This window comes from Sebastes fasciatus, chromosome 7 (assembly GCF_043250625.1).
Source record: "Sebastes fasciatus isolate fSebFas1 chromosome 7, fSebFas1.pri, whole genome shotgun sequence".
Lineage (NCBI taxonomy): Eukaryota > Metazoa > Chordata > Actinopteri > Perciformes > Sebastidae > Sebastes > Sebastes fasciatus.
The window spans coordinates 18,187,770-18,201,296 of record NC_133801.1 but is presented as its reverse complement, the minus strand read 5'-3'; the positions used below and the strand labels follow the sequence as shown (position 1 = coordinate 18,201,296).

At 39.5% G+C, this 13,527-nt stretch overlaps 1 protein-coding gene across 8 annotated transcripts in view; it reads right to left on the bottom strand.

Annotated features, from left to right (window-relative positions):
• Positions 1–5,684, bottom strand: part of mcamb (melanoma cell adhesion molecule b) — a 45,488-nt gene extending 39,804 nt beyond the window's left edge. For 3 of the 8 annotated variants that reach the window (XM_074641997.1, XM_074641999.1, XM_074641995.1), the window contains exon 1: positions 5,463–5,679. In XM_074641997.1, coding sequence (XP_074498098.1) covers positions 5,463–5,526 — 64 coding nt within the window. In that variant the 5' untranslated portion in view covers positions 5,527–5,679. Of the gene's footprint in view, positions 1–5,462 lie in introns of all 8 variants that reach the window. The other 5 variants (XM_074641996.1, XM_074641998.1, XM_074641993.1 and 2 more) reach the window with 3 other exon arrangements.
• Between the last annotated feature and the right edge of the window lie 7,843 nt (positions 5,685–13,527).

The window sequence follows — 13,527 nt, the reverse complement described above, 5'->3', positions numbered from 1 at the left end:
TCAAGAACAGATGAGAAACAAAGTCATTAACATCTATCAGTCTGGAAAGGGTTACAAAGCCATTTCTAAGGCTTTGGGACTCCAGAAAACCACAGTGAGAGCCATTATCCACAAATGGAGAAAGCTTGGAACAGTGGTGAACCTTCCCAGGAGTGGCCGGCCTACCAGAATTACTCCAAGAGCGCATCGACGACTCATCCAGGAGGTCACAAAAGAACCCAGAACAACATCTAAAGAACTGCAGGCCTCACTTGCCTCAATTAAGGTCAGTGTTCACGATTCAACAATAAGAAAGAGACTGGGCAAAAATGGCATCCATGGGAGAGTTCCAAGGCGAAAACCACTGCTGACCAAAAAGAACACAAAGGCTCGTCTCACTTTTGCCAAAAACCATCTTGATGATCCCCAAGACTTTTGGGGAAATATTCTGTGGACTGATGAGACAAAAGTTGAACTTTTTGGAAGGTGTGCATCCCGTTACATCTGGCGTAAAACTAACACAGCATTTCATAAAAAGAACATCATACCAACGGTCAAACATGGTGGTGGTAGTGTGATGGTCTGGGGCTGCTTTGCTGCTTCAGGACCTGGACGACTTGCCATAATTGATGGAACCATGAATTCTGCTCTCTACCAGAAAATCCTGAAGGAGAATGTCCGGCCATCAGTTTGTGACCTCAAGCTCAAGCGCCCTTGGGTTATGCAGCAGGACAATGATCCGAAACACACCAGCAAGTCCACCTCTGAATGGCTTAAAAAAAACAAAATGAAGGTTTTGGAGTGGCCTAGTCACAGTCCGGACATAAATCCGATTGAGATGCTGTGGCATGACCTTAAACAGCCCGTTCGTGCTCGAAAACCCTCCAGTGTGGCTGAATTAAAAGAATTCTGCAAAGACGAGTGGGCCAAAATTCCTCCACAGCGATGTGAAAGACTCATTGCCAGTTATCGCAAACGCTTGATTGCAGTTATTGCCGCCAAGGGTGGCGCAACCAGTTATTAGGTTTAGGGGGCAATTACTTTTTCACATAGGGTCAGGTAGGTTTGGATATCTTTTTTCCCCTAATAAATGAAATCATCATTTAAAAACTGCATTTTTTGTTTACTTGGGTTATCGTTGTCTAATATTAAAATTTGTTTGATGATCTGAAACATTTAAGTGTGACAAATATGCAAAAAATAAGAAATCAGGAAGGGGGCAAATACTTTTTCACGGCACTGTAGCTACGAACGGTGTATGAGAACAGCATGAAATGTTTAGAAATTCTAATTTTCAATCATACAGGATGCTTTTTCTTCATTCAAACGTTACAGAGGCTCCATTTACATAATCATACTGTACAGTAGTGGCTTGTGTTACTGAAACCCTTTTAATGCTAAAAACAGATACAGGTCGCACCACCAGAGTCGACAAATTCACACTAACAGCATCTTGGGTTTTAATGGTTTGTCCATTATTCTTTAAAAAAAAAAAACTACTTCCTGAAGTCTGAGAAACAGACAAAGATACACTCAAAAACTCAAAACCTCTGCACCATGTTTAAGAAGAACTGTCAAGATATATGCATATGATTTCCTATTGTATTCAGATCTATTGTCCTTTCTATTAAACTCAGTCACTATGGTACAACAAGACTGATATTCTCTAGCCTTTGTACGGTTTCCTTTCCAAGTTTTCTCTGGGGATCTGGATTATGTTTCACTAATCCTAACAACTGTAAATTCACCAAAACAATTTTGGACATGTCCAGATTAATGTTGCACCGTCACGGCCCAGATCAAAAACAGCGGTGGACTGCTCATGCACTGAGGAGTCTGTTGCATGGGAACACATAAACAGAGCGCTCCAACAGCTCAAGGCTTTATTTCAGGACAAAGATAAGACACCACGTGCCTGTGACGAACTTTCTCCACACAAGGACCTGGTCTGGAGGCATAGTGATTGTTTGATTATTATTTGATCAGTTGGTTACTAAGACGCATTGAAGAATATGTAATATTTATGAATGTATCGTGCAATAGTCTGCTTTCAATGAATAAGAGTGTTATACTTTTAAATCACTTTTCACAATTTAAGAAATGTAGGTACCGACATCAGGAAAAAAATGAATGGTCATACGTCAAAGAAGATCAAAGACCTCCAAACTCAATTTACTGCTCATATGCATGGAAATAAATAGTCCTCGCTGCGCCGGAAGAGAGATCTGAATTTAGAGACTTCCATTTCTAACCCGCTCTGCTCTGCTGATCCTCCGCCAGATAACTGGGCCTCAATTTTCTATGCTGCGGTCAAAACACAACAAGGGCGTTTATTGTCCATGACCAGCTCACTTCATCTGAGGAGCAGCAGCACTTTTGAGCTCATGAAGCCGAAGCACAGCGCCACGGCAGAAAGTGATGACCTTTAAATGAGCGAGGTCCAGTGTGGCTGCTCTTTGGCCCGGCTTGATTAGCTGATGTCACAGGAAGTGAATAGTATCCTTATCGGGGGTCACCGCTGCAGTCCAACAACATGTCCGTCTTTCGTCTGATGATGTCATTGGGGGCTGGAGAAGGAGATCTGGCACGGACACAATTGCACTCATTCGTGCTGCATGTACATGTGCAAGTACTCAAACAGAGCGTCTTTGCAGATCCAGCAGGCCTGAGTGGCTGTTATCCAACATCACTAAAGATTTTGAGGGGGAGAAAAACTGACCACAAAGTCACTGCAACAGGTCCATCCATCCATCTTCAACCGCTTATCCGGGATCGCAACAGGTTGTTTTTAGTAATCTGGCGTGAAGTTTGCATAAAACCAATTAGAGATGAAACAACTGTTCAATTTAACAATTAACAACAAGTTAATATGCTTTTCATCATTGTTGAAGTCATTTTTCAAGCAGATTTGCTGGTTCCAGCTTCTCAGATGTGACTATGGGTACCCACGAGTCTCCCCTTTACAGACATGCCCACTTTATGATAATCACATGCAGTTTGGGGCAAGTCATAGTCAAGTCAGCACACTGACACACTGACAGCTGTTGTTGTCTGTTGAGCTTCAGTTTGCCATGATATGATTTGAGCATATTCTTTTATTCATTTAATGCAGTACCTGTGAGGGTTTCTGGACAATATTTGTTATTTGTCAAATCTATAATACAATGAATGTCAGGGTCGATATGGCCTGGAGGTGAAGGGCACCAGCACAAGGCCTGAAGAAAACCAGAGAAGGAGAAGCACAGGAAGTGGACGTGATAAGAGTTGGAAAAGATCACGGACAAAAGGTCAGGCAGAACTTAAACAGGAGATCAGCACAATACAGGGACGAGGCGGGGAGAGGTCCATGTGGTGGGGGACAAACAGGGGTAAGGAAAGGTAAAGATGTGGGGAGAGTGGGAGGGCAAGAGAGGAGGGAAGTCAGAATCCCTAAAGAGGAAGGGTTGGGGTGTGAGGGCAGCACACACTGACTGGTCTTGTTTAAACAAACAAGTGAAAGCACACCAACACTAAATTAAAAAAGCCTTTTAAAATGAAAGTGTAATGTTGATAGTTGAGGTGGCGTGCCCTTCTAACCCACATACCACCGCGTATAAATCTACACTCACACGCTCTCCTCTAAAAATAACCTCATCATGCATCTCACAAGTAGCCATCCAACTTTTTTTATTATAGTCTCACGCAGCTGATTTAAAGAAGTAGTGTGATCAACAACAAACAAGACGACAAACTGTACAGGTGAACATTTTCCTTTTGGCTTCACACTCTAAAACCTGTGCAGTGATAGCCGGACCTCACTCTCTCTGGGAATGTGTTTGTCTGTGTGTTTCTGTGTGTGATAGAAACACAGTTTGCTGCCTGGGCAGCACTGAGCCACTTGATCACTGCTGGGAACACGACGAGAGCTGACAGAAAGCAGACGGAGGAGGAGAGCTCCCCGACTACAACCAGACCTCTGTGGATGTCTAAAAATACAGGCGCCAAACTACTCAAACTAACCACAAATACCTCCATATACCATGGAAAGTACTCAGCAAAGCCTGGCATCTCATTATGTTCATTTCAATTAGAATGTTTCACAGTATAGGTGTCCAACAATCCTGACATGTTTATTCACAATAAAGCCGTACAAATCTTACAATATTTTGCACCTTAAGGAGTTTACATTACTCCATTTCCATCCATCACACTAACGGCAAACACCCTCAGAGCAAAGGAAATGCATTCAAATTAAGAAAGAAGACATAAAAAAAATAGCTTGTCCACTTCAAAACTTATATATAGTAAGGCTTTGTATTGGCAAGAATCTGGCGATACAATACATATCATGATAGAGAGGTTACCATTCAATATATTGCCATACTGTAAGCAACACGATATATTGCGATTTTTTAAATCCAATTTTAGGAAAACTCATGGTTTAAAGAACACACCACATACAATCTGAGTAAAAAGTTTACTTTTTTATGCAATCACAACAGTGGGATCTGCATTTATCACAGTCTGTAACATCCGACATCATAGCACTACTTTGAGAGGACACATACACTGCGCATCTCTTTGCAAATGAAATAAAGTATTGACTGAGTTCATCTTTGCGTGTACACTATTATTTAAAAATCGATAGTGTTTTTGAGAATCAACACAGTATCATATCGCGATATTCGATTTTTCGATATTGTCTTACACCCCTAATGTATAATATATTTTCAGTTAGTGTTAAGCCACAGCCTTCAAGTTATTGTGCAGTACTGTCATTTGTTGATCAATAAAACGCTTTTCCTTCTAAAAATCTACTTTCTGTGAAGACTTTCAACAGATAGGGGACTTGAAAGATAACTTTAACACATGCGTACACCCAGGTTACAACAACAACATAGGGCTGCAGTGGCTGGAAGGTTTACTACTGTGGCTGAGTGGGTAGATTTTAACTGAGAAGTAATGTAAGCAAGAGGGGACTGTGCAGTATCACATCCATCCAGGCAGTGTACAAAACACAGGAGCTGCACCTAAAGGGACAGGCTGGTACGAGCAGGGAGGCAAAGTTGATCTGCAGGCAACAGTTGACCTCTGAAAAGGTTCCTGCACCCCATATAGGAAATGTTTATATCATGTTTATTTTTGTTTATAGCTTATATTGTATATTGGTAGAATTTAAATTTTTTTTATTCTTATTTTATTCTAACGTTTTTATCTATTCTTGTGTTATTATACTGCTTATTTGCACTAACAAAACCAACCAAAGCAAATTCCTAGTGTATACCTCTTACACCTGGCAATAAACACGATTCTGATTCTGATGATGAAAAGTTGAATTTCTGCTCACATCACACTCAACTTTCATACTTTCTACTTTCATGACAAACTTCTTCTAAATCATTTTCTGTCTCTGGGTGTTTTGCACGCGTCTACAGACAGTTTGAAACACCAACAAGCCTTGTTTTTTGCAGGGATCGAGTATCAAACATTTCTCGGGCACTCACCTCCCCAGGTGAGGAAGAGGAGCAGGAGTCCGACGAGCAGAGAGGCGGTGTTCCGTGCAGCCATGGTTGTTGTTGGTCGGCGGTGCAGCTGTCCTGTGCTGGGGTGTGGGTGTGTGTGTGTGTGTGTGTGTGTGTATGTATGGAAGTGAGTCTGACAGACAGGGACTGGTCCTCCTGGAGAACTGTGGTAGAGGAGCGGCGGTGCAGAGCAGCGTGGGGAGGCAGATAGAGATGATGCAGGAGGGGCAGAGGCAGACACCAGGTCCTCCACTGTAAAAAATATAATGTCCAATCTGTACCAAATCATTCATGCACACAGTATAGTTTTAAAAGTGTCATTTCCTCTCGACACTTTAATTGCTTTAAAGGTCCCATATTATAAAAAAGTAAGATTTTCATGTTTTTTTTATTATAAAGCAGGCTTAAGTCCTATATAAATACTGTGAAAGTATCGAAACACTCAATCCACAGGGAAATACACACAGCCCGTATTCAGAAACTCTGCGTTTGAAACAAGCCGTCAGGATTTCTGCCCATTTGTGATGTCACGAATATACAATATTTAGACCCTTTGCACAGATTTAAACGTAAACATTCTAAATGTGTCCCAGTTTATTTCCTGGTTGCAGTGTATGTGAATGTCATCAGCTGACAAGAAGTACACATGAACCCAAGCTGTTGCCTAGCAATGCAATTCTGTTGCAATTCTGTTGCAATTCCGGAAAAATAAAGGGTTTTTTGAACATTACGTAATGTTCAAAGCATGTAAACATGTTCTAGTAGAAACACAAAATACAAGTGTGAATCTGGAAATGAGCATGATATGGGACCTTTAAACAACGCAGTCTCCACTCTTTTGTGTTTCTTATCTATTTAGATGAGTACAGATGAATAATAAATCCAGAGCCCAAGTTTCAAAATGAATGATTGAGGGTTGATATTTTTTGCAGTGTGCAAAAAAAAGGAGGAACTTGAGTGAGAGCAGCAGGAGGGAGGAGGTCTGCAGAGAAATACAGTATGTATGAAGTTATAATTTACAACCTTGTGTTGTTTCCAACTCTTCCAACATGATACATTTCCCCATCGAGAGGACACAAAAACCATGACTGGTGAAAACTAGTTCAGCATGACTATCTTAAGTGAAGTGTGGGTGTTATTTTGGAGTGAAAAGGTGTGGTTGTTTCCTCCTCTTTTGCATAACGGGGTTTCAACATTTAGCATGCAGGGCATCTGGTAGTACAGTAGCTATAACCACTGTGTCAGTGTACTTGGTGACCTCTGTGTACTGATTCAATGAGGATATTGTTTGCAGTGGTGTGTTGGATCAGACAGGATATGGCCTATTGTTGAGCTGAGGCTGGAGGATGAGGAGTAGACTTAACTCCATCCTGCACCAAACTTCCACCTGCTCCATAGTGAACTGAGAATCTATAGCCTTTAACTCATTACCAGTAACAAAGGTGAAATACGCATGGATGGATTACTGACCCACCGGGCAAAGGTCCAGGAGCCCAAAGTGTCAGGGACGCCCTGGCCTTCACCTACAAAAGGTCACGGAAAGAGACTTGTAGCTAACAGGAAGAGACTCAAAATGACTACAAAGAAACCCCAAATTACTACAAAGAGACGCAAAACAACTTCAGAGAGATGCAAAACAGATGCAAAGAGCCACTAAGAGACACAAAGCAACTACAAAGAGACTCAAAACAACTACAAAGAGGCTCAGAACAACTTCAAAGAGATGCAAAACATGCAAAGAGCCACTAAGCAACTACAAAGAGACCAAAATAACTACAAAGAGACTCAGAACAACTGCAAAGAGATGCAAAACATGCAAAGAGACACAAAATACTACAAAGCGACTCAAAACAACCACAAAGAGACTCAGAACAACTACAAAGAGACTCAGAACAACTTCAAAGAGATGCAAAACAGCTGCAAAGAGCAACTAAGCGACTACAAAGAGACACAAAACAACTGCAAAGAGATGCAAAACATGCAAAGAGACACAAAATACTACAAAGAGGCTCAGAACAACTGCAACGAGATGCAAAACATGCAAAGAGCCACTAAGCAACTACAAAGAGACCAAAATAACTACAAAGAGACTCAGAACAACTGCAAAGAGATGCAAAACATGCAAAGAGACACAAAATACTACAAAGCGACTCAAAACAACCACAAAGAGACTCAGAACAACTACAAAGAGACTCAGAACAACTTCAAAGAGATGCAAAACAGCTGCAAAGAGCAACTAAGCGACTACAAAGAGACACAAAACAACTGCAAAGAGATGCAAAACATGCAAAGAGACACAAAATACTACAAAGAGGCTCAGAACAACTGCAAAGAGATGCAAAACATGCAAAGAGCCACTAAGCAACTACAAAGAGACCAAAATAACTACAAAGAGACTCAGAACAACTGCAAAGAGATGCAAAACATGCAAAGAGCCACTAAGCAACTACAAAGAGACCAAAATAACTACAAAGAGACTCAGAACAACTGCAAAGAGATGCAAAACATGCAAAGAGACACAAAATACTACAAAGAGACTCAAAACAACCACAAAGAGACTCAGAACAACTACAAAGAGACTCAGAACAACTTCAAAGAGATGCAAAACAGCTGCAAAGAGCAACTAAGTGACTACAAAGAGACACAAAACAACTACAAAGAGACCAAAATAACAACAAAGAGACTCAAAACAACTACAAAGAGTTGCAAAACAGCTGCAAAGAGCCACAAAGATACTACAAAGCGACACAAAATGACCACAAAGAGACAGAAAACAGCTACAGAGAGATGCAAAACAACTTCAAAGAGACATAAAACAGCTACAGAGAGATGCAAAACAACTTCAAAGAAGACGCAAAAAAACTACAAAGAGACACAAAATAACTACAAAGAGAGTCTAAACAACTATAGTAAGTCAGTGTGTCGGGTTGGGCCTTTTGCATGTCTGTGCCCATGCTGGGGCCCATTGTCTCATAATCCGCCCATGGAAATACTTAAAACTTTATGTGTGGCTGAAACATGTTCTGATGTGTTCTCTCATGCACGTATTACATGCATCTGCATGGCCCAAATAGTGAATAAATATTATATAAATATAGTTTTTATAGCATGTCAAGATACAGTACTTCCTTAAGTTGTTTTAGTTTTCCTCAAAACAATTTTCCGGTAAATATTTGGTTCTTTCACATTGTGTATTTTGTGTTTTTGTCATTGCTTTACTCACTGGTGTGAAGTGGCGGGCTGAGCCAGATAAAGGTGACGTCATACATAAATGTGAAGACATTTGTGGCATTGTTTTTTAGATTTTAATCAATAATACCACAGGATGTTTTTATTTTTCAAATTTCTAACTTTGATTATTGTGTATTTAGTCATGAATATTCTGGAGGAATACTTAAGATTTGACCCACATTTGTCAGGGACTTTGAGAACAAGTCAGCTTACTCACATTACAACATTTACAACACGTCAGTGCAAACTAACTACTCAGCTGAATTTTGTTCTCCATCAATAACAGTTACAAAGATAACATTTATCTACATCCAGCACCTTATAAAGCCTGTGGATGTGACTCCCCCTTAGTGCTAAATGCCAAGCTTAATATGGACAATCAGGGAGTTGAATCAGGTTGACTCCCTAACCAAACCATGTAAAAAAACATGGTGCCTGCCAGAGGACATCGTATAATTTAAATGATGCTGACCTCTACATTGGTTGCAGGACTGCAGTCTCTGATAGGTAAAGCAGACGGTTTAACTGTAGACATGGTTTCGACTATCAGGGTTTGGATAACGGCAGTGTTTGCAAACTAAAGCAATAAAAACAAATTCTCCAGAGGACCAGACGGCTGCAGGAAAATTACACAACATACTGAGCTGTTGACACTCTGGTCAGATATCAGCTCATTTTGGCTTGCTTGATCCAACTCAACATAATTTCAAATTTTAGTCTGCTGCCGACTGCCACAGTGTGGAGAGTCGCACAATACATATACAAAGGAGCCTCTCAGTGAATAAATTAAAGTAGATTTTAGATGAGTAAAACTATGATGATATATTGACCAACATTTGTTTTCTTAACATAAACACAAAAAAATGTTTGATTACTGTAAAGAATCCCATAAATTTGGTTATTTAAAGGTCTTATTAATAACATTTTTATGTAGACAAATATTTAAAAAATAATAATAATGCATCCATAGAGCCTTTAGAAAGGTGCCAAATAAAAGTATGGCTTTTCCTAAAAAAAAGAAAATATTAAAACATTTTGGTGGGTCTAAAATGAATGTTTTGTTTATACAGTATCTGTGGAAGATATCTGACGTTTGGTTCCCATTTCTAACAAGACTTCTAACAAGGTGTGACACCTAGTGGCTTAATGTTATCAATGTTATAAATAGCACCTTTAAGAACTGTCACAAAAATATGTCTACAGCAGGACATTTACAGTTGGAAAAGTTGTTTAGTGATACTGTTTCTAATTACCTCACACATATCTTTGACACTTCTGTACTGCAATTATTTCTATACATATATAGACAAAGTGTTTACATCTGTGATGAGCTCAATTTGTATGAAAAATCAGCTTTGATGTTATACTATATTTTAAAATCACCGGCTGTACTAAACCATGGACACAAACAGAACTAGAGACGATTCAAACAGACACAAAAACCAAAGACATTGCAAAGAAAACAATGTGTCCTTAAGCCTTTAACTAGTCACTGATGATTTTGAAATGTGAATGATCTGTTTGGCAGAGCCATGGTTGCCTGATCAGAAGACCCGAGTGACCGATGTGTGTTACCAATACAACACTTCCCCAAACTTTGCACAGACAGTGATAAAACCTCAAACTGGTGGTGCAGCTACAGCCATCGTTTAATCTCAGTTTTATTTGATCCCGTGTGAACTATCACAGCCTGTGCAGCTGGAAGCACATCAAAGAATGGTGGGACGTGTCGTGTACACTGATCTCTGTAACCTTTGCTGCTGGAAAACACCAGTGTGTCTGCCATCTGATCTGCGCCTGCCAAGTGGATTGCCTCTGAGTGTCGGTCGGAGCCACATAGGAAGGAACAGGCGGCAATGATACCAAACTCACTACTAAGAAAAAGAGACGAGGTCTAACAGCAATGAACACACAGCTGGACAGTGAGCGTCCTCAGAGGAGGAGACAGTTTTCCAGTTGTTGTTTTTTTTAGCCTTTTCCACTTGATTGTGATTTTGAACTCCTGGAAAAGAGGAATGGCTAATTTACTTTATGGGCTTTTCTTAATTCTGGTCAAGGACATTATCATGTTTCAAGATCTTTTGGTTTATCACAAAATTGGTATTGCTGTGTTTTGTTTATTTATTTTGTTTATTTGTTTTGCACAATTTAAGACTATACAACATAAAAAAATAAATAAATGAATAATATACAGTGCAGGAAGAGGCAAAAAACCCACTGGGCTTATTTGAAGCCTCCACCTAGAGACAAGATTAATATAAATAAATAATATGACAACATAATAGTGATAACAAAACAATTAGGACAAGATATATATATATATATATATATATATATGTTGTATATATATATATATATAATAGCAATAACAATACAGTAAATATATCAAAAAAGACAAGTGTGTGTGTGTGTGTGTGTGTGTGTGTGTGTGTGTGTGTGTGTGTGTGTGTGTGTGTGCGTGTGTTGCCAGGAAGTGTATGGTTAGTGTTTGTGAGGAGGATATTGATTTAAATATCTATAAAGACTTTGTGAGTGGGAACAGATACATGGACAACATGGGGAAAGCATTTACAAAACAGCAATTAAATGACCCTTTAATCGACTTTTGAAACATTTGACAGACGAACAGTTTTTTGATAGATGTGAAAAGCTACTCCGTAATTTGGTTCCCCTAAATCTTATCGAAAATTGACCTCTACTAGTGAGGAATTTAGGAGGATGAAGATCTAGAGATTCACGGGTTGAGTAAGAATGGACCTGAGAATTTGTTTTAAAAGACGTCTTGAACTGCTCAGGAATGTTCCCACCAGAAAGTATCTTATAAATAAAAACGCATATTTGAGAAATATTGATATCATAAATAGTAAGAATCTGTAGTTTCTGAAATAGCGGAGCAGAGGAGATGTGTGACTCTCATCGAGTTGCAATCCTCACAAAACGTTTTTGGAGAACGAAAATTTTATGAAGGTTTGTAGGAAATGTACTCGCCCAATATATTACAATAAGAAAGATAGGGATAAATTAGACTATAATAAAGAGTAAGGAGACAGCTTGTGGTGAGAAGAGGACTAACCCTTCTTATTATTCCAATAGATTTATTTGTTTTTTTACTAACCCAGTCAATCTGTTCTCTCCAACTCAAGCGCTCATCAACAATAATTCCCAGGAATTTTGTAGATGACACTTGAGGCATTTCAACAGACTCAATTTTAATTATAGATATATCCTTAGATGGGTGTTCCCAGCCATTTCACTGCTCAATTTCAAGCTGTGTTTTTTAGATATGTTTTTTATTTATTTTGATTTGGTGGCAACCAAATAAAGAGGCCGTGAGAGAACTTCAGGGAACTTTCTTTCTGTGTATTTCTCTGCCAAACTCTTGCGTTGTGAATGTGAAAGCCCTCTGTGTGAGGTAGAGACGTCTCGGGTGTATCGGCAAGATTTTACAATCTGATCCATAGCCTGTCAAAGCCCATGGAGGACATGAGTAAAAATCATGTTTACTCAATTTTCTTATAATCATAAAAAAGTTTAATGTCAACATAACTAGCCTGTTAGGGATAGGTTATACTTGAAAAGCAGTGGTTTGCATGATATAGTTTTGTTTTTTTACCTGATCCGAATGGCCACGCTGGAAGAGAGAGTGAAAAGCTGGCTGTCATAGAAAGGGGAGGGGAGGTGCACATTTTTAAGTTCACAAACCCTGAAGTGTACGGATTTTGTTATCTTTGAACAAAGCCAGGCTCGTTGTTTGGCCTGTTTCCACCCTCTATGCTAAGCTAAGCTAACCATAGTTAAAGGAACAGTGTGTAGGATTTGGCGGCATCTAGTGGTGAAGTTGGAGATAGCAGCCAACTGAGTAACCCAGCTGAGTAATAACTCTACTTCAGGAGAAAAGGAAGTCAAACGGCGGCTGGCGGTACCAAGGTTTTGCACTCGGCGGCTCACATTACCGTAGTTTCACAAGCGGTGGCCTTCAGGTAATGTAAAAGCGCAAAAAGCTCTCTCTAGAGCCAGTGTTTGGTTTGTCCATTCATGGCTACTGTAGAAACATGGCAGAGCAACATGGCTGACTCCGTGAAGAGGACCCACTCCCTATGTCGATATGAAGGGCTCATTCTAAGCTAAAAACAAAAAACAATCTTAGTTTCACGTGATTATAAACTAATGAAAACATAGTTATGAATATTATATTCCATTTCTGCAAATAGATCCACGAAATACTACACACTGTTCCTTTATGGTAACCATTCATATTTACCGTTTATGAGACATCCAACTATTTGCAAGAAAACAAATAAGCATATTTCCCAGAAATGTCGATTTATTCCTACGATCAATTGTTTTCTTATTTACACCCGTCTCTCTGCGGTTCCTTATTTTTGGTGTTCTGCTGTTTCCAAATGTTCAAAGCAGATAAACAGCAGAAATAAAACAGAAAGGCAGGAAGAAAGTGCGTCTGCTTTTACGGATGCTTTTAGTCGAAACATCCTCTGTTCACCAGATATCACTGGTGTTCTGTTTTTCCATCCCTTCTAAAGATATCACAGCGTATCTGTTGGTGGAGATACGAGCGCTGCCGCTCTGTTTTGATGGAAATATGAGGCCAATACTGATAAAACATCCTAACATATCTCTCTCTTTCTGTTGTGAAGTACTGTTAATTCTCTCAATCCTCTCTGGGATGCTGTATTGCTGCCACAGACAGGGTAACAATCGTTTGACCTCCTCACCAGAAGTTTCATGTGGATCAATGAAGTTCCTGTGAAATATGTATTATAAGTTTTATCTAGATTATCAATTAACTATTACATAA